The sequence below is a fragment of the Anoplopoma fimbria genome, chromosome 23, assembly GCF_027596085.1.
Source record: "Anoplopoma fimbria isolate UVic2021 breed Golden Eagle Sablefish chromosome 23, Afim_UVic_2022, whole genome shotgun sequence".
Classification (NCBI taxonomy): Eukaryota; Metazoa; Chordata; class Actinopteri; order Perciformes; family Anoplopomatidae; genus Anoplopoma; species Anoplopoma fimbria.
In genome coordinates, this window is record NC_072471.1 from 12722159 (window position 1) to 12743667 (window position 21509).

Consider the following 21509-nt stretch of genomic DNA (forward strand, 5'->3'; position numbering starts at 1 on the left):
GGGGGAGACGGGAGTAAACATGCTATTGTATACCAGTAAAAGGGGTTTGGAGGGACCAGCAGAGTGCAGTTCAAGTGAACTGTGCTGGTATGGAAGAATGGCATTGATAGCCACAAAGGCGTGACATACCCATAACAAAAAGTGTTTGGCTGTGCAAAATGTGAATAAGACCCAATAATTAGCCAAGTGCTGGTACTCTGGGCTTGATGGTTCAGTGGCAATCTGAAGATAGAGAACATGAAGCTACTTAAATGAAAGCCTCTGCCATAATGGATGTTTTCACCATTGACACAGATTGATTCTAATCAGTTTCCAGCAACAATTCCTTGCAGGCATTGCTCTAATTTAACGGTATTGTTGATGCGAATGCATGCATGTGATCTAAAACAGAAGAAAGAAAAAAAAGTTTATAAAGTTAGGGAATCACCTCGATCAATAAGTGTATTTTCTCCTTTATTATCAAAAACAAGTGCCACAAAATGTTCTTGTCTTAAGTCAACAGGTATTATGAAATGGGCTTAAACTGCAAACAGTCATCTTTCAAATCTATTTACCTTCTCAGTTGATGCCTGTAAACTTGTAAAACAGCACCAAAGCTCAGACCAACAACAACATCTTCAAACAGGCAGTCAAAAGTGGAATAATTGAACAATATGCGGTAGAGTTTGGTTTGTTGAAATAGGAAAAGAAAAGCTAAAACATTATGATCAGAGAACATGTGTGGGTGTCAATCAGAGAGATTAGAGTATTAAGTCTGCAAATTGTGTCTTCTGTGTTTTAATGCTGCATATTTGTACAGTGGAGGAGAAACATAGCCGCAAAAATGCACGATGACTTGGATAGATAAAGTTTATCAGTTGAAGTTAGATCAGTGTGGGACCACCGGGAAAGGTTGTGGCGACGTGTCGAGACAGGGAGCCCACATTCAGAGACGGAAACGGAAGAACTAAGAGTAACGGAACACATCAATAAAGGAATATAATAATAATAATAATAATAATAATAATAATAATAATAATAATAATAATAATAATAACACACAATGATGCAGAGTTGCCACCTGTACACTGCAAAAAAATATTGATGCACTTCAGCTTAAAAAGTGGAAATTGTATTTCTCTTTAAACATTAACTGTGTAAATACTAAATAATTCATAGGATCCAATTAATTTTTCTCTTACAATAAATAGTGTGAATTTTGTAACTCTTTTGAACAGCATTGCCAATAGTTACAATACAATTGTGATTTAACCAGTGGCATGAAGATTGAAGTGTTGCATTAGTTCTCATTACTCATTATGCAGAATGGTCCCCATATCCATAGAAGTTCAGTGCATTATATTTTATAAACAGACCTTATGTTTTGTATAAACTTACCTAAAGATGTGGAGAAAATGTCATGGAGTTAAAGTACAATATTTACCTTTGAAATCTTGTCAAGTTAAACTCAAAACGTTAAAATGCAAAAGCATAGTATTATAATTTTCCACATGTGTATGTTATTTGAGGGGAAATTAAAATGCGTAATCCAATTTTCAAATAATGGTATGGGCAAAAAAATGGGAAACGCGGTTTGACATATTTGCAAGTCGTACTGTCCTGTACAGTGGACAATATTCAATAATAATTAAACTTGAACATCTTAATCAAATATAAATAATGTAACCTGATTTTACATTTATGCAGGCAATACTTAAGTCAAATGAAGATGCTTCTAACCATTTGAAAAATAAAATTGGAAAGTTATACAACATTGTGGAATTACATTTTCTAATTTACATTATCATTTCAATTAAAGTCCCCTGTTGGCTTCCACAGCCTTCCCACCAATAACTATTTCATGGTGCATAATGACAGCAGGGCTTTTCTATTATAAAGTCAGTTATCCAACGCTTCGGCAAAACTGATTTGTATTGAAAATAACTCATACAAGCAAATTATGCATCCTTTACTGTCATTTATTAATTTACATATATATTTACAAGCAGTTAAAGTTAGCAACTGTGTGACATGAAGTGAAATGTAAGTTTGCAGTTCACCTCCTGTATGTGTGTGCATATACACATGTGTGCTGGCAATCAATGGGTTTGCAGTTCATCAAGCTTTTCGAGGAGAGTGTTTTTTTCCAACTCTAACTTGGAGATCTGACGATTCTTGTCGCTCACTTCCTGTCAAAGGAAGAACATATTGCCATATCATAGAGACGCCAACAGATGAATCAAATCAAGAATTATTGAAAAAAGAATCTCCTGTTTGTAAAGATCAATTAAAATTGAAAAAAACACCCATTATGTCAAAATAAATTATTACCAAACAGATTTTTTTTTAAATATATTTGAGCCTTTTAGTAAAATAATTTACTTCACCTTCTTGAACATGAGAGACATTTTTATTTTTTTTGTCCCTACCTGAGTCAGTACTGTGTTGTGCCACCGGAGGTCACTGTCTGCCACCGGGTCATGCAGACAAGGGTTGCTGCCGGTGGTGACATTGGGCTCACTCATCACAGAACCCAGAGAGCCATTCACCCGCTGGATACGAGACCTGAGGAGGCAAGACCGGGCCTGTAGAGAGACAGACAGATGGGTGGTGAGAGACACCACAAGTGACAGTCCAGTAAAGTCAGTGAGGCCCTGAACCCAACCCTGCCTTGTACCTCTGCTGCACCTCCCTGGCCTGAGCCGACTCCAGATTTGGTCTCGATGTTGTTCTGCCTGGCTCTGTTCTCCTCCAGCTGCTGGAGGTACCAGAGACGGGCCTTCTCCAGAATCTCCAGGCCGGAGCACAGAGCGTCCTTCTCCTTCTCTAGGTCCTTCAGATGCTTAACCTGGGGGTGGGAAGAACACAGCTTGAACAGGTTCACAGGAATTTTAATTAGGAGTGTCTTGTCACCTAAACTGAAATTGTCCTTCATTATCCGGGATAAGGTTTGTGAAAGGATAACGACAAAATTAATAAATGGTGGAGCGTCTTAGTGAATTGCTGACCATGTAATCACATTCAGCCAGTGACCTTTGCTTCATGTCACATCTCTTCATTTCTCGTCACATTTCCATTGTCTGCTTGTCCAACAAAGCAGATACAAATACTTAAAAAAATTAAATCCTAAATATCGAGTTTTACTATATAGCCAGTCAGGTATGCATGTGTTTGCATGTGTATTTTGATGGCAGCAGGGGGCTGACTAACAATCCTTGACCATCAAAACCCCCTGATGTTGCTGAGCTGAAGCAGCGTGATCATCACAGCACTGCCTGTTGTCTTCCAGAGGCCCCAAAGCTTTGTTTAAATCAGCAGAGCCAATCTACAGAGCAGCAGGAGGCCTTTAGTCCTATTGTCCGCACACAGTTGCATTACATGCACTCTGAATGGGCAAACACATGAGCCTCACAGTGCTACAACAAGCAGGGAGTCATAACATATGTTGTCGGGTGATCGCCCTTTGGATGAGGACAGGACGTCACAGTCATTTTGTCCATTTTAAGGCAATCAACAATTAGATGGACTAGTAACATTACAAACTCATGACACTATTGTATCACTAGTGAATGATTCATTTTAGCAGCTTAAGATATGCAAAACAGTTAGCTTTTATTTAATATAAGATCTTATCATACAGCTATGTGTCTGCCATAATAATTTCAAATATATTTCTTTGAGTAACATGACAACTCCACTTATAATAATAGATTGACAGTAAATGGAAAAGTGGTTATATTGAGCCTTTAGCAGGAAGCTGTGAGGGGCAGACCTGACATGTGGGAATGTGTCACTGAGATGGCTGCACCCATGCAACCTTCAAAAACTCTCCAGGACATGGAGCAAAGACAGAAAAACAGACTGAGAATAGAGATTCTACAAGAATTTAACTTAAATGTCTAGTATAATTTTTTTTTTTTTTTAAATGAACAATACAGTTCATGATTACAGCAATTTTACACTCGATATATTTTAATTTGCTTTGTGGCAAACAAAGACAAATAAATGAAGAATACAGAATTTCTCTTCAAGAAATGTATTCTAAGCAGTGTGGAGAAAGCTATAAAACAGCATTTAGACCCTAAGATACAGAAAATACAGTTAAACACTCAATAAGTATCAATAAGATCAAAATAATGAATCAAAATTTGACATTTTCTCTTTTTATGAAAGGAGCAGTGCCTCGCATCATTTTCCAAATCCATAGCTTCAACTATGCATTTCTATTGACACCATTTACATGTACATGTAAATCTAATGTATACATATTTTACAATGGGTCATGAATTCAAGAATTGCTTGAAATGCTCTCATTTAACATAACTCCAGCATAGAAGTATATGTCTAAAAAAACCAGCAGCCACTTCATTAGGTGCGCTGGCACAATCTAATTCAATCCAATCCAAACTTCTATGATGCCTACAATGTTGAGTGTATTTTGTTTTTCTGACTACTATAGAGGTGTAATTACATTATATATGTATTATTGAGGTCAGGTCATTGGTAGTGGTCGTGTTGTGCTGGTCTGCATTATATTCAGAGGTGTTTCTAGTATTGTGCACCCCTCATACCGGCACCTTTAACTATGATTTCAATAGATGTCATTTGAATTACACATTTGAGAGACCATACATGTTTATATACAGTTCTGTGTATAAACATGTATGCCTCAAATCAACTTTGTCTAAATTTTGTTTCCCATTTAATATGAATTCAAATAGAAAAATAGTACATCCTTTTTTACCATGTGACTCAAACTACTCATTTAAATCATATTTCCACATTACAGAGGAGTAGACAAGGTCATGGGAATGTACCTTGGCCAAATGTACCAACTGGTGACACTTACACAGACTGGAGAAGCAGTAAATGCTTAACTTTGAGTAATGAATCACATATTTTTTAACAGAAGATGTATGATTAGCGTTTTAACCTACATGGCCTCTATGGTTTGTCAATTGTGCTGAAAACTTGGAAACAAACCCATGTGAGTAATGTGTGTACACACGGCACTCACTCAGGAGAATACCACTTAAATTCACACACAACAAAGACACCATGAGATGCAGCTGATTAGAATCAATCACATGAACGCCCCTACCTCCCCCTAGACAAACACACACACACACACTAACACACAAGTTGCCTCCTCACCCATAGGTAGAAGCGTAGTGCGTCCAGGCTGTAGAGACCGGTCCTGAGCGGGATGATAACCACGGTGTAGGAGCCAGAGCCGGGGGGACGACGGGCCATGTGGAGGAGATCAGTCACTGACAGCTACTACTACTGTTGCCCCATACAGCTGGATGAATAACAAACAACAAACCCCAGCTCGCCACCGGCTGACTCACAATATTACAACAGAGAGAGAGAGAGAGAATGACAGTGTGTGTGTGTGTGTGTGTGTGTGTGTGTGTGTGTGTGTGTGTGTGTGTGTGAGAGAGAGAGAAAAAGAGTAGGCAGGGGCTGGAAAAAAAAGCAGCACGATACACAGGCACAGGCAGCATTGGTTCCCCCTGAGGCGAGGTAATGAAAAATTCCACATGTCACTGCCATGACTGGTCAATCAACATACAGTGATACAAAGTGAGAGATGGGGTGGAAAGAAGGTGAAACTGGCCATACAGGATAAAAAAAAAAAAAAAAAAGAAGGAACGACAACAGTGAGTGGCAGGAAATATGAAAGCAGAGCTGTGGGTGGAAGATTCGAGAGGAGGATACAGGTGTGATCAAACTTGTGTATTTTGGATGAAAACCTTGTTCAACTCTAAATCTCAGCTATACAAGAAGGACAGGAGGAAAAACAATCTCAGTTTCACAGGTTTTGTCTGGTCAAGGGCAGAATTCAGAAGGAATCATGTCATCCTGTAACTAGAGGTGAAACATGACATTCCTCTCGTTGAATGAAAAGAGGGTGTATGTGATTGTATTCCTCCTAGTTTCAGGTGAGCACTGTCCCGACATGTTGCCTGGAATGTGACATAACCTGGGAGCGAGGAGTGCGTGCCAGTGTGGACATTATAGCAACAGAGTTAAGCAGTTAAGACAAACAAACAGAGTAGTCAAGTACAGTTCTGAGAGCAGGGTGGAAGGCGGAGGGTGGAGCGCCTCATGGATTTCAGCCGCGTTGCAGTGACACTAACATCATTACTATCATGGCTCAGCTGTTCAGCTGATCAATGCCAGCAAAGAACATCAATGGCACATATTTTTTTTATTACTGCCTCAGGCCGAACGGGCTTTTAGACCAATCGGATGAATCCTCAGCAACACTGTTGGCAAGTTTTAAGCTTACTGAGATTTATGAGGAAGAATATGAAGATTCAGCCCCAAAAATGTAAAAAAAATAACAGAGTTAAAGTTACGGTGTAGAACATGATCACAGTTAAACACTGGTACATTAGTGAAAGAACTACTCACATCCTTTACTTGTATAAAAGTACCAAAACAACAATGTAAAAGTACAAGTCATTAATTAAAACCTTTTTCAGGATACATAAAAAGAAGAAGTATTATAAGCAAAAATTACATGAAGTATAAAAAGTGAAAGTACTCATAATGCATTAAAAAAAAATCTGAAATAGTATGTTCAAAGTTGTGTGCAAACAGCATCATAATGAAATGTGTCAGGAATACCATGTTTTCAGTATTTGATATATAGTATTAATCTAATGTTGCTACTTTTTGCTTCCCAACTCATTATTGTGGGTTAGGAAGCAGTAGGCAGTGCCAACAAAAACACTCCACAATTATGTTTTCTGTGGCTCTGGAGGAGCTCTGACACGTGAGAGTATTAACCCTTGTCACAGTAATGTCATCAGGGTTTTCTCTACTTAGGGCTTGACATTAAAATCTATTAAAGGACTTTCGCATTACAAACTGGGTGTGTGAAGTTTGAAATGTGTGGGCGATGAACAAGCAGGGAGGTTCTAATGATTTAAGTCACATTATGAGAAATGTAGAATCCAGACCAATAGGCTACTTGGGACAAAACAAGGTGAGTGACTCCTCTAAAAGGATGCACGCTGCTGAGAGAGAGGCTTTACATACAATCCAAACTGTGTTTAGATTATTCAGAGGGTGGGTCTCAGTCTATTACTCTAGATAATCTTAACGGATTTCCCCGTTTATAGATCCCACCCATTGACTAAACACTTGTAGAGTAAAACCCCTAAACTAAACACTTTAGGGGTTTTTATTCATATAAATTGACTTGACAATCTTTACATGTAATCATCTGATTTAACCTAATCTATTGAATACTCACTCATAGTGTCACTGACTTTCTTTCCCCCTTTAAAGCTGCAGTCCTGATCTATCACCAGCAGAGGGCAAGCCTAAGAGTTGAAAGCAATATTCAGAGCTGACATTTTGTGAATTTATATGGTATACTCATTGAAGCGTGAAGCTGTAGCTCTTACACAACACCAGGTGGCGCAGCACCACAATGATCCAGGGCCATGAGACATCCCCAAAAGTATGTAAACTATTTTCAACCAATGTTTAGACATTTCTACAGCCTGCAACTCATGGAAAAAAACAACTCGAACTTGCATCTGAATCTCAAAAGATGACCACATTAAGATCTCTGAGAGGTCACTTTTACACAACACAAGTATACATTACATACTGTAGGTGACTCTTATCTAAACTGTTTTTTGTAATATTTTCATGTTGTGTAACAAGCCTAAGGCCAATCAGCTTGAGAACAGACGTTGGATCAAAACACGTTAATAAACTGCTACAGAGGAATGGCTCTCTATGCTCCAGCATCTCTGAGGTGTAGCATGCTGGGAGCTCATGACCCCGCCTAGCATCACGAGACACATGATCTTCACCAGAATTAAGCTCTAATGAAATATCATGATAGCATGAACACAAATGATGTGTCTTCTACTATGATGCCTTTAGCTGGTTGTGTAGGCCACTTAGTGCTCTTTTCTGGGAATCAAGAGAGAAGTTGAGATAAAAAGAAAGGAACAAAAAACAAACTTCTGCACAGTTTATATGTGAGGGAAGTAATCTGACTTTACAGAGGCCACTTTAAAGTGAAAACTTTGCATTGTTGATCATGTTGAGTTTCCACTGTGGGCCCCCCAAGGGGGAAGTGCACACTGTGACACAAATTGTGAAAATATAAGAATACATACAATTTCAAATACATACAAGTTTACATAAACACACTGTAGTCACCCTTTTACCCCCTATATGGACTCTTTTACTCCCTACTACTACTTTGCGGCCGAGAGTGGGCCCCCAGTTGTTTCCTGTCTCAGCCCCTCACACAAAAAACACTCACACACACACTTTCACACACGCAAATTTTCTCTCTCGTTGTCACTGCATGCTTTCATACATAGTTTCGAAACAACTTAGACTGAAAATGACACATGGACCCACATACACAAGAAGCTAGAGTGGTACACACATTCGTCTCTTCAAAAATAATAAAGGAGGTGATGAGTGCAGCTCTCCATTCAGTGCTGTGAAACAGAACTGAAGAAGTAGGTAGAATAGAGACTTTATTCCAGGCCATAATAGTTGGGGCACTCCCTTTCTCCCCTCCAGGCTACGCCAGCGCTGGCCGCTCAAGGCTCACTGTTCCAGATCATAGCTTCAAGGAATCTAATCCAGATATGTAACCCCCCATACACACTCACTTCAATCGGGAAAGAAATAAGTGAGTCTCTCTGGCGTCTCAAAGGGGCCCCATTACAGGCAGACACTCACCTCCTCCTCCTGAGAAATGTTTTTATTGCAGTTTTTAACGTGTTATAGAGTGGTGGAAATCTCAATTTGAGACTGGAAAAGTATCAACACACTGAATTGAAACTAAAAAAAATTGCTTTATTTGGCCGATAAAATTCTGTTGGACAATAGATCTAAACAGAACAGTGGTTTGTTTTAAATTCTGTTGAAAATCTCAGTTTCCAAACATGACAAATATGCTGGAATAAATTGGGGAAAATGTCTAAATATGATACTCATTATCTATAAGACATTAAGAATATTTATATTTGGAGTAGTGCAGCCATAATAAATATGAATATTTAATTAAGCGTAAACACCAAAGACAGTAGTGTCAGTGAAGAGTTGAAACAAGCAGTACAGAAGTGTGACAGAACATGATTTTTCTCCAAATATCCAAAAGTGACGTTAAGAGTTTTGGTTGGAAGCCAGCTTACACAATCACACACACACACTTCTCTCTCTGTTTAGCAGTCATTTGCTCGCCCACTCATTCATTAATCCTCTCATCCAAATAGTCACGCACACACACATTCACACACATCCAAAACTCTAAACAAACTAACCAAATATCCTCCGAGCCCTCTTCTCATCTTTCTCCCACAAACACACATATTGTCACGCTCATGCACAGCCCGATGCTACGAGGCCAGAGCCAGATGCAAACCAGATGTTCCCCAGATGTAGATAAGGGCGAAAACACATCAGCTGAAGCACACCACCTTTTCACCTCAGCTGCATGGAGCAGAAACAGATGTGTGACCCGAACATCCTGGTGTTATGAATGACAGATACAGTGTGTTTTTCAAAGAGCTAAGATTATTAGTATCATTACTGTACTTTTTTTGCATTATGTTGCATTGAAATTAGGCATTTACAATATAAGGGGAGAGCGGGTTTTATTTGCCAGTAGCATTTGATACATTTTGTAGGGGAAAAAATCACTTTGTTTTTGTCAAAATAAATACGTTTTAGTTGATCTTTACATATTTTCATATGTCAGACATTCCTTTGCCTTTCTCCCAAGTTTTGACATTGAACTCGTCTCAAAGTAACTCGAGTGGGACCAAATCAAGTCCCTCTCAGGATCACGCAGGGACGAAAACAAAGGATCGATTTACACCCGCCACGCTACGCCCTTCAACCCCCCCCCCCCCCACGCCCACAAACACTCTCTGCAAAAAAACTGTATTTTCAGAGAACACCGTGTTACGGCCAAGAAAGCACAGGCTGCCCTTCAAAAGGACAAGAAGTGCTTTACAGTCATACAGATGGATGCATGAGGGCTACACACACTCACTGGCCTACCACTGCTCAAAAGAAAATTAATCTGAGACCTCAATCTTTATGTTACACCGGCACCCCCCAGGCCCGCCCCTGAGGGACACCCCACAAAAAACAAACACATTCAGTCAGGGTCTCCTTGGGCACATTTCATCTTAAACCCGTTCACCCTGACATGCAAGCTCCCCTGGTGAACCCCTGACAATATCCATCTGCCAGCGAGCTGCCTCGCTCTCCCTGCACCCAAAAGTCGTGCAGGCCCTGCCCTATCCAGCACACATACACACATACACACAAACATAGACACACACATGAAGTCAGAATACGGCTCACTCCTCCGCCCTCCCCCATGACCCCACCTGTGGCCTCCACAGCTGGGCGAATACTCCCATGGAAACTTCTCCCACATATGTATGAAGGACGTGTACGTTTTGTGCGTGTGTGTATATGTGTGTGACTTAATTTTTGGGTTCACCGCCTTCTTTATCTCCCCCATCCCCCTCACAAAGTCCCAAAATTTGTTTTACATCCCGCAGATGGCTTGCACTTGGATATATAAAAAAGCAGAAAAAGTTGCATTGTGTCTCCCAGTCTGGATGATAAATTACTACCCGCTATGTATTTAAATCTCTGTAAATCTGAAGGACAAACTATAACTAGATTAGACAATTGCTGTTTAAATAGCATTAAATTGACTATATATTCAGTGGGTATTTAGGTTGTTCTACACATTTAAATATAGTCATTTAAATGATCCATGCTTATTGTTTAGTTAGTTTGTCATACTCCTACTGCGCATAACTTGGCTTCTGCACCGGTTTAGCCTGCAGGCATCCTTTACAACTATCATGCACAGTTTGTTTTGAGGCAGATTACAATCTATCGTATGCACCCTTATTCTCCTTGCTCGTAATTTGTTTTGGTGCGTCAGTAAATTTCGATTGACGGAACTATCTACTGTCTGCGGTGAGTCTTTTCTCAGTATTTGCTTCCGCAAGTGAAGGGCAGAAGGATGTGGAAACCCCCATACTGCACCTGTGAACCAACAACTTCCTCTCCTCTGTTCGTCTCTGCTCTCTCCATCACAGATTCCCCATTCACCACAGACACTTCCTGCTGAAATGACACTGGCATACATCCTCTTGGTGGTTCTCTAAAAAGCATCTCCAGCACCAAACTCTCGGTTTCAAGCTTTTTTTTTAGCCAACGACCTTTGACCTGCAGCTTAATAAAAACTCTGCCTCACTCCGCGTTAAACCAAACAGCATTCTATCTCAAAACAACACAGTGAGGCACTAAGTTTTACTAATGATATTGGGTTATTACGGTTGTTTTTCAAAGTTTCGTTTTTTGTGCAGATTATACAATGAGATTTGAAGTGTTCATTTGTGGGCTTTAGTTGTGTTGGTAGGTAGATTTTGGTAAAACACGCTAGCTTTTTCACCCATGACTCCAGTCTTTATTTGAGGATAAGATAACCAGCTGCTGGCTTCAGCTTCTTATTAAGCACACAGACATCAGACAGGTATCGATCTTCTCTAACTCTGGTTCTAAATCAGTTATTAAAATGACTTCATATTGATACATCAACCTTTAGTTAGTCTTTACTTCATTTTGCATAAGCTTTCCTTATTTTTCCGAGCAGCATCCTTACATGAAGCTATATTGTTCTTATTGTCTCTTATCTGATAAATGTCCTCAAAACCATTACGTTACGAATCATTTCCAAATGATTCACACTACCAACACTTGTAAAACACTGCCTGCAGTTGTATGATATGCATGGTCAGCTTCTAATGGCTTCTCTGTTAGTCCCTTTGTTTGTTTTACGACTCAGTGAAAAGAGGTGAACTGTTGTTTTTTTTTGTTGCTAGCACAAGACCCACCAAGACAGTTCACCAGTCTTCTCACCCGAGTCACATTGAACTGTGTGACTTGTTTTACAAACAAGCTGATGTATTCAAGGGGCACTGACCGTGGAGGGGAGACAATGGGCCTAATGACTGTAACAAACTGTAACTAACAGCACAGGATTAAGGATGGGAGGAGGAGGGGGTTACACCAAAACGCACACAACACTGAAGACAAAAAAGAAGAGGATTAGGAATTTGATGTCGAACAATAAACTGACTGTAAATACAGGTCAGAGAGCTGACAAAACAGTGAGGTATCATGCCGCCTTGGCCTCATTGTCTGCTGGTGAATCCTCGAATATGATGGCGTATTAAGGCCTCTTGACACAAAGATTTGTAGGGATTAAGGGGAACTGGGGCACAACCCTAATGGACTATTATGTGTCACGATGGGAGAGACCTAAAATACCTTGGCTTGTAAGAAAACAATACAACTTTGGATATGAAAGTAGAGGAACAGCTCATCCAACAACTATCATCCCATGTTTTTTTATATATAGGGAAAATATTAGGGGGAACAGAAAAGGAAAATGTATGTATTATTTCTCCCTGTTGAACATCAAATTACTTTTGTCTAAAATTCTTATTTATGTGTGCACAATGGACCATAAAGGTGCTTTAAGTTGGTTGTATAGAGGACAACAATCAAGTATCTGTATCAGGGCTTTATTTTCCACTTGACAATTGCAGTAACTATATCTAATAAAACCATAATATCTTTAGTAGTGATTTTAAAGAAAGCAATTTTTTTTACTTCGCCAACAGTCTCCTTTACTTTCATGTTTTTGGCAATTGCTTATTCCACCCCTAACTTGCAATTTGGGATATTTTAAAATAATGACTAATTATGACGGGAAGTAAGGTGATGTTGTTATAGAGTGACAAGTCCATTGATGGGTCAACAACACATCCTACTTAACATGAGAGGCGGCTGTTTGTATGTTGTCTACTCTACCGACAGTCAACGCTGCATCCGTTCGATTGTGCCCTAACCTTTACCTTCAAGTGTTTGTTGTTGTTACCATGACGACAAAGCTCTTCTAGCTGTGAGCAAAGAAGTATTTTTAACCAAACCATGATGTTTCCCCAAACCAAACCAAGTTGTTTTCGTGACTAATCCTAACCAAACCTAAATAGTGATGTCACATCATAAAAACTTTTTTTAATTCTTCAGCTGTGGTTTGTAACCGTTTTGGAAGGTACAGACAAGTCACGTCATCCTAATGATGGGGTGTTAAATCCTTTCTCTGTGTCCTTCAAAGAATGTATTTCAAAGTCCGTAGTTTGTTAATTTGGTAGACTTGTTGATATATTGATTTAGGTCTTGCTTCTTAAAATGTCAAATATAGGGTTCAAACCCCAACCCTAATAACTTTCATACATGTCCTCACCATTCAATAATTAAGTATTGAAGTCCATGGGTTTAGATCTGCATTGTGTAGTTCAGGGACCTAGTTGTTGAACTTTTGATAATATTGTGAAAATAACTTTTTTTCAACCGAGGAACATTCCATGGTGATGACGTCATTACTTCAAGTCTCTGTCAGGCATGGTCACACACAGAGCACACAAACAATGAGCTCTCCAATATTGCTGCTAGCTGCATTGACATTATTTAAGCAGTGCTTTTCATAAACCATGTGAAGAAACGCTGGCCTACATTTGCAGTGTATAAACGGGGAAATCATTATGAGACTGTCCAGACGATGACTAATGTGTGAAAAATGTAAGTGACTGTGTGTAAAACCTGGAATAACCTTTCTGTGTGAGGAGCGTCAACCGGCTTCTACTGTGTTACTGTAGAGCTAGATAACCTATTTATCAAATACAATAGGAAAGAAGAATGCCTACAGCATTTCATAATAGTTATGGAAAGATTGAAATGTGTTATAATAGGTGTAGGAACGGTTATCGAGAGCCAACATGATGTAATAAGCAAAAGCCTTTCAGCAGCCATTTAAGAATTGGAAATTAAGATTGGTCTAAAGCAGTGGTTCTCAAATGGGGGTACGTGTACCCCTGAGGGTACGTGAAGGCACTCCAGGGGGTACGTGAGATTTTTAAAAAATATATTTAAAATTAGCATCCATTCAAAAATCCTTTAAAAATTGTTATTTAATAAATATTCAATAAAATATAAGTGTAAGTTCATAAACTGAATTTAATGCAACAATGCAATCGTCAGTGTTGACAGTTTAATAAATCAGACACTGATGGCAGAGCGCTTAGTATTACATATTTTTTTCAACCAAAAATGCTTTGTGCTGGTTAGGGGGTACTTGGCTAAAAAAGTATTTCACAGGGGGTACATCACTGAAAAAAGGTTGAGAACCACTGGTCTAAAGAGTTTGAGGGAAAAAAGTTTTAGTAAGAAAGGAAGGAGAGGAGTTTAATATTCATGGTGATAAAATTGATTAATTAAAAAAAGGGGGAAAAAATGAATTAAACAGAAAAATCATTGGTAAATTAGTGAGTGATTAGTCTTTTTCTTTAGCAGTGGAAAATAATTATATTTTCTAAATTGATTCATGTGATTCAGATTTTTCATTTCAAGGCATAAGTCAATGCAGAGGTCGAGAAGTCATAAACTCATTTTCCAGTTATAAATAGAGAAGAGCAATGTTTCCTAATCCCTTCTTCCATTTAGCCACCAATTGCACATGGTCGAGGCATTCTGGGAGTTTGAGTGTTTTGCTTCCAGCTCATAGAAACTAATCAGCCCATATATCCAAATGTGGATATGGTAAACCTGCAGTAGACTTTCCCGCTCACCGCTCACGTTGCAGTTCAACGTGACTTAAGCAGGAGGGCAGGGTGCCAAAACAAAACGTGATGCAAGCACTACACCATGTGTGTGTCACATTTGAGGGTGAAGGGGGGAAATGGCCGCCAATGCTGAGATATTTAACCTACTTCTAGTCCCTCTGAGGGAGAAGTAGGACGAGCAATAGGTTTGGAGCAGACTAAATCAGGGGATTTTTGCATTATGATAGCAGAGTAAGAAACGACTTATAATCATTATTTACACTTTTATACCTCAATAGCTGCAGTTATAACACTTTTCTTTTCGTGCATTTTTGCAAATTTCTGTGCACTTATGTTTTGCAGCAATTAACAAGCATCCATAGTTGGTGTTGCGTTCAATTGTCATACGGATTCTCGCCTGTGGTGTTTACCTCATGGCTGTTTTGATGGGAACCACGTGACCGAGTCCTCTAGTAGGACGTCCCCGCTGTCCTCTGAGTCCACTACAAACACGTCGCAGATAAGGTGACAAGGAGGACCCTCCCGTGGGTGTAGTGGGACGAAAACACCTCTCAACGCGACACTGTTTCGTTTCCACGGAGCTGTCAGAAACACTTCAGTCCTCTCCGGCTGGATGAATTGTGAGGAGCTCGATACGTGAAGCTCAATTTTCGGGAAACTTTTATATATTGACGCTGATGGTAAGAGCGAATAAATCCTATTTTTTTTTTTATTTATTTTAATCGTGGCTTGACATCATTATAGTAAATTTTTTCGCGCATTCTTGTTTTAATTTATGTTAGATTTGGTTTGCGTAAATGTTAAGTTTGTTCGTTTTAGTGGGTTTCCACTGCGTTAAACGAGTCAATGCCTGTGTCACTGCTCATTAATCCTATTTTGTTGTTTATTGTGATATTCAAATGCGTGTGTGTGTGTGTGTGTGTGTGTGTGTGTGTGTGTGTGTAATTTGACAAGATGCGCACTGTTTGTGTCGCATCTCATTGACCGACATCCGCAACGAATCTGATCTGCGTCACGACGTGTTTTACTGCGCATTTAAACTCTGCCTTTCAGTGAACTTTCTGCTGTTTTTTGTTCTACATTGCACGTTGTTAAGATGCGGTTGCGGCCGTAGTTTGTTCATTTGTAACTGGAGTAGTTTGTTCAGGGTGTTTCTGTCAGTGTGGACAGACCACGGTACCACGGTCTGCATGCCTCGCCCACTTACATTTCTTTTTGACGCAAACAACTTTCACTCGCAGAGTTGGTGAAAGAAAGCAATTATGGTTTTGGTTTTTGCGTGTTATTACATCAAGTCTTTTGATGTATGTGCATATATACACAACTCTGAACGAAACAGAAACGAGGAAATTGAAGTTGTGCGGTTTAAACTCTATTATTGCACGTGATTAGAGTAGTATGTACTTTAGCATAATGCATTAGTGTTTGCTTTTGGTTTTTAACACACGTTTTTATTAAAAAGGATAAATGGATGGACAGATGTCGTAACATTTCAGGCTATTTGACTGGTACAAGTGCTCTTTCTGGCTATAATGTAGATGTCAAACACTTGCGCAACGCTTTGCCCCCCCTCTCACCCCTATGGGGGTGTTTTTGTTTTTCTGACTTCAAGCTGATCTGATAAGACATGTGGGCGTTTCTGGAAAAGTCACACTACACATTTATCCTTTTTTGTGGTTTAACTTATTACGCCGATATAACGAATGGCCCCCGAATACTACAATATTTTGTGTATAAATATTGGTATTTTTGTACAGTCTATCTAAACTAGAGGTTGTTGGGACAGGGCTGGATTAACCCACTGTGGGGAACCTTTTCAAAGTCCCACACCCTTTGTCCACAAATTAAGCTGTAATTATTTGATAAGATGCACATTTATTAAAGTATAATATGCACAATGTAATAATCAATATTAACTCAGTGGTGCAGTTTGAAGGATTTGACACGGGGCCCCTCAACAAACAGATCCACTTAAGGGCCCTAATGAATGCAGTTAATATTGTCTGTTCGTAAAGCATTCCACTGCACAAATTTGCAGTTAATCCTGTTACCATAAACTAGTTGAAATTACCTATGGGGATGCTGAGGGCCCGTTCACTATGTTTTCTAGCTTTGCTGGGTATTAGGTCTTTGAGAGAAATAAAAAATAATGTAGATATGATGGTCAAACGGGCAGAAGACTTTCTTATTGATTTAACACAATAAAATAATTTAGTTCAGAAATCTGCACCTGTTTGCAACATTTAAAATCAACAAAATATAACTTTTGAGACCTTGAATAGTATCAACAGCAAAACTATACATCTCTCAGCTCCACAGTAGTAACTGCCCATCCCAGAAAACATGCATCATCATATTTTACTGCACACACGCAGCAGATAAAGCACTGAGGCCCAGATAGTACAGTCAGCAAGGGATGTGGTTAGGATTAAAACTGTATCTACATAGAGGTACTGCAGAATGGGATACAATAAAGCTGGAGAAGCATGGTAGATTATCAATTACCAGTGTAGAAATCAATCTCAGAATTCAACAGTATTGCTCTAATTAATTGTGGGTATATGGGAAACATTCCTGGCCCACATGGGGACTTTTTTTCTCTTTGACCTGCTGACCTTTACTGGTGATCTTTGACTGGCAGACACCAGAGCAGGTGGAGAATCAGGTTCACTTTGACACGGCAGGGCAGTGAATTTTGTACGAGATTTATTTGGTGTTGGTTCAGTTACCTGTTGCTGCAGTAATTACTCAGTGGGTTAGGGCACACATGTATTTGATCACATAAAACATAAAAAGGCACCCCAGAGGGCAGATACTGCCTGTGTGTTTTAAGTAAGTACTCATGGCAATAAAAAAAAATAAAAAAGATCACACCTCAATAAAACTCTGCAGGCCTAACAGTCGACCTGCTGACCCCCCTCTAACACTCTGTGTTGCTCTCTAACAGGGACATGGCGATGGCCTCTCCATCAACATCAACGGCAGGACCAGCTACGGCATCTGAGTCAGAGCTCTCAAGCCTGGGGGGCATTGAGGCCCTGAAATTGAAGGTGGGGCCGGTGCGGAGGAACCTCTTCGGGCCCGTGGACCACCAGCAGCTGCAGCAGGACTTCCAGCGGCTGCTCAGCAGGAACCTGGAGGTGGCCAGAAAGCACTGGAACTTTGATTTCCTGAGCGAAAAGCCAGAGGAGGGCTCCAACTTCAAGTGGGAGGAGCTAAGGTACCAGGACGTGCCAGCGGTTTACCACAGCTGCACGGTTAGGCCTGCGCCGCGTCCAGTGTCCGAAAGTCGGACATCGTCTTCGTCTGGTGAGGGTTCGCCATGGTACAGCAGCTCGTCCGGATCTGGTGATGAATACCTTGAGGTGACCACGAGGGGTTGCTACCCGATTCAACGGCACAGAAAACGCAAACAGTCTGCCATCACAGGTCAGTCCACCAAATATGTTACACATTTCCACATTTGAGTCAAACTTATCCTGTAACACTGTTTTTATTTTTTCCCCTAATGATCATTTTGAGACTAAGTGTTTTTCCTGACTTTGAACTGTCTTCTTTCACTATCCAGATTTCTTCAAGGTGAAGAAAAGGAAGCTTCTGCATGACAAAGCATCTTCTCGTCAGTAGAAAAGCACAACCAGACCCAGAGGAGGATCACTTAGTGGTCGACATCCCTCTGCACATCACCTCACACAGATATGTGTCATATCATATGTATATATATTTGTAGCAATTTGTAAATGGCTGTAAACAAGCTCATTCAGCACGAGCTTTACAAACTCCTCTGACACCGTATACCTTAAGTTTTCAGCACAAGGAAGCTACCATATTCCTAGTTAATCTAGCTCAGTCTGTAGGAACGGTTTTTGATGCGAATTTTAAATATTATACATGTTCTACATAATGTTTTCCTTAGCTCTTGACTATACTGTGAAATTATTTTGAATGCACTGTTAATAACAGAAAAGAGGTTCATTATCTTCTGAACGGGTCTTGGATAGTATTTAACCTCAGTCCTCAACTTTCTTTTTTTTTTCTCTCCCTCTTGCTAAAAGTCATAAGAGGTTCTGATTAAATGAGTTACTATTCCTGGCCTCGCACCACACTTAGCCTTTAGTCTCCCCCCGGGGCTCGGATAGCACGAGTCAAGCCAGGGGTCAAAATCTCACCCTCGGCTCAAAATTTGGCAGCGCGCCTGTGATTAGCTCCGGGGCAAAGGTCAACGGTGGAGGTTCAGCAATGAGGTAATGCGGCCGTATCTGTCCAACAGTGACTTCAATTTCTGTGGGACTATTTATTTATTATTCACGAAGATAGGTCATCTGCAATTCCACCATTGCCACCTAAAAATAATGGCATTTAATGAAAACAAAAAATATATAAATTGCAAATCATATTCCCTTTTGTGCATTGCTTTATTTGCATAATGGGGCTGTAAAAATCTATATTTAATTTGGCAGCAGACCAGAACATACCTTATTTACTTGTATGTTTCCAGCTTTATGCTTGTAATAATGTAGCATTTTCCACTTGTAGGGGGCTAAATATGCCTCTTTTTCCAGGTGTTTTATCACTGTGTTGCAGCTCAGAGGAATCCAAACCTCTTGTTTTTTTTTGTTTTTTTAAGTATGAAGAGTCTAGCTGCTTCACTTTTTCTGTCTCCGTACCGTTCTATAGGTGTCTGTGCGTACATGCATTTAATTGTTAGTGACCGAAGGTGTTGGTTTGGTGAAGGTTTTTCACGGGTTGCAACAGTTGTAGCAGCAAACTCAGTTGAACCAAAGAGAAATTGCTTTGCCATTAAATTAGAAACACACCCAGTCACTCAGTGTCTGAGTAATTTTGGGTCACAGAAGGCCTCAAACAAGTCAAGATATTCAAATATATTGTGTTAACATGCCACAACTGCCCAATTTACAATTTTGGTGACTCAAATAGGATGTGCCTACTTCTTTTCCCTAATATGGATAAAAAGCCATAACCAGGATTAATCCACTCTTACTACCTCATCCAATGGTACAAATTGCGTACAAGTTACATGCGAAATAACAAAACCAACAGAGGTCGTGTTGTTTGCGTCTACAGGCGAAAGAGAGACAGAGAGACAGAAACAAAGGGGGGTTGGGCTCTTATAATATTGTTGTGGTAAAAGCTGTCGAGGTTCAGCGCTAGGTGTCGAGTTTCACATCAGGTAAAAGAGTCAGTGTGTCAGAGCGGGGCCTAGCTGCGGGCAGGCAGGCAGGCAGGCAGCTTTTGTTGTCGCTCTGCCTCACTTTGCTTCCCCATAAGGAAAAGGGACAAACTTTAATAAGGGAAAATGTCTCAGAACAAAGAATTTCTCCAGCCAGACAAGTGGCGTGCGATTCAGACACGCTCAAGTCTCTCAGTCTCTCTTTCATGAACCAAGCGCCTCGATCTCTGCGATTAATCAGCATGAAAGGAGTTGCTCATAATCATGTTATTCTTTCATGGGCCAACAAGGTGATATTTCACAGATCTTAAAATAGCAAACCCGGCTTTTTGAAATAGTTTTTATGACAACTTATCTATGTGTGTGAGAGTAAATGTTTGTGTGCACCTATCTTCTCAGACAAAACTTTCAGTCTATATTAACTTATTTTGTTCTGTAGGGAAATCATTTTAAAGTCCCTATGTTTTTTGGTATAACTTACTAATTGTTATTTACGAAACTATATCTTTGCACTACTTTAAACAGTTCTGACAAGAGAACATTTTTTTTGGTAATCTTTAAAAAAGAAAAAATACAAATACTCGCTGAGAAACTGAGACACAGATTAGACATTTGACATTTTAAATTAATAAAATCTTTTTTTCCCCCTCAAATCAGACTGTTAGAAACAGTTTATACATGTGTTTATTACATTGTTTCTGTATCTTGTTAGTCTTCCTCAAGTACAGTAGGTGGAAAAATAAAAATAAATCAAGGAAATCTAAAAGGATAAATATCAAGCTTGATCTGTTAGTGTCTCACTGCCAAGCAGACTTTGCTTTCCTAAATCACAGTTGCAGCTATATCGAAGTGTTGTGTGTTTCTGTTGTAACTTTGTACATGCATGAATGAAAGATAATCTTTGTACAACATTTGTCATAATTTTATTGTAATTTAATGCTGGTTTATGTACCCTTGCAACATGTAAGAAGTGGATATGTTTGGGATCAGAATCATATCCTTTTTGATGATATTTGTAAAGAAAATATATTTCTGGGTTGTTGGTGCGCTGTTACCTTTCATATTTTTTGATTTCTTAGAGCGTGCTCAAATAATAAAATGATGAATAAGATTGATACAAACTACAAAATAATGGTCTGAAGTTTTGTTTCCACTGTGAGGTTTATTGATTATTGGCACCCCCTGGTGGTTTAAATGTAACACTGCGCACAAAGTCAATCATTTGGTAATAGTTTGTCTGAATTCAATTCTATCAACTAGAAGCTATTATAAAAGGAAGTTCAGTAAGGAAACACTAGTTACAAGACCAAAATAATTAAAGAAGCAATTTCACCTATACCATTAGTGTTTTATCATAAATATTCCGTATATAACTCAGTGTGCAAAATGTCACTTACATTTATTTAAAATGATAATCTGCATTTACATTAGTTAAAACTGAAAAAGTACACAATAAAAATAAAACAACAAATATGACACAGATAGTGTTATACATTCCGCATACATTTCAATTTATATTCCATTACATTTGGCAGGTTCAGAGACAGCAGAGGTGCAGGTGTCTCATTTTTCAGCTCCATTACTCTTGGTTTAACATAAGGAACACGCCTCATAACATTGATGAAGAT

The 21509-nt window shown here is 39.4% G+C and overlaps 2 protein-coding genes across 2 annotated transcripts; one reads left to right on the top strand and one right to left on the bottom strand.

The window, feature by feature from the left end:
* Positions 1–1895: 1895 nt before the first annotated feature.
* Positions 1896–5373, bottom strand: sapcd1 (suppressor APC domain containing 1). Its single transcript, XM_054624975.1, has 4 exons — positions 5134–5373; positions 2657–2827; positions 2409–2564; positions 1896–2168 (listed from the first exon to the last, which is right to left on the bottom strand). The coding sequence occupies exons 1-4, from the start codon at positions 5230–5232 to the stop codon at positions 2079–2081; spliced, it is 516 nt and encodes a 171-aa protein (XP_054480950.1). The 5' UTR covers positions 5233–5373; the 3' UTR covers positions 1896–2078.
* Positions 5374–15185: 9812 nt separating this feature from the next.
* cdkn1d (cyclin-dependent kinase inhibitor 1D) lies at positions 15186–21503 on the top strand. Its single transcript, XM_054624495.1, has 3 exons — positions 15186–15370; positions 17638–18119; positions 18259–21503. Exons 2-3 carry the CDS (start codon positions 17642–17644, stop codon positions 18315–18317), a joined length of 537 nt encoding a protein of 178 aa, XP_054480470.1. The 5' UTR covers positions 15186–15370; positions 17638–17641; the 3' UTR covers positions 18318–21503.
* The last annotated feature ends 6 nt before the right edge of the window (positions 21504–21509 follow it).

Bases quoted from the DNA above. Each gene is read 5' to 3' on its own strand.
- sapcd1 (XM_054624975.1), bottom strand. From the start codon at position 5,232: ATGGCCCGTCGTCCCCCCGGCTCTGGCTCCTACACCGTGGTTATCATC. The intron at 2,828-5,133 runs GTGAGGAGGCAA...TCCCACCCCCAG, and splicing joins CACTACGCTTCTACCTATGG to GTTAAGCATCTGAAGGACCT. The intron at 2,565-2,656 runs GTACAAGGCAGG...GTCTCTCTACAG, and splicing joins GCCAGGGAGGTGCAGCAGAG to GCCCGGTCTTGCCTCCTCAG.
- cdkn1d (XM_054624495.1), top strand. From the start codon at position 17,642: ATGGCGATGGCCTCTCCATCAACATCAACGGCAGGACCAGCTACGGCA. The intron at 18,120-18,258 runs GTCAGTCCACCA...TTCACTATCCAG, and splicing joins CAAACAGTCTGCCATCACAG to ATTTCTTCAAGGTGAAGAAA.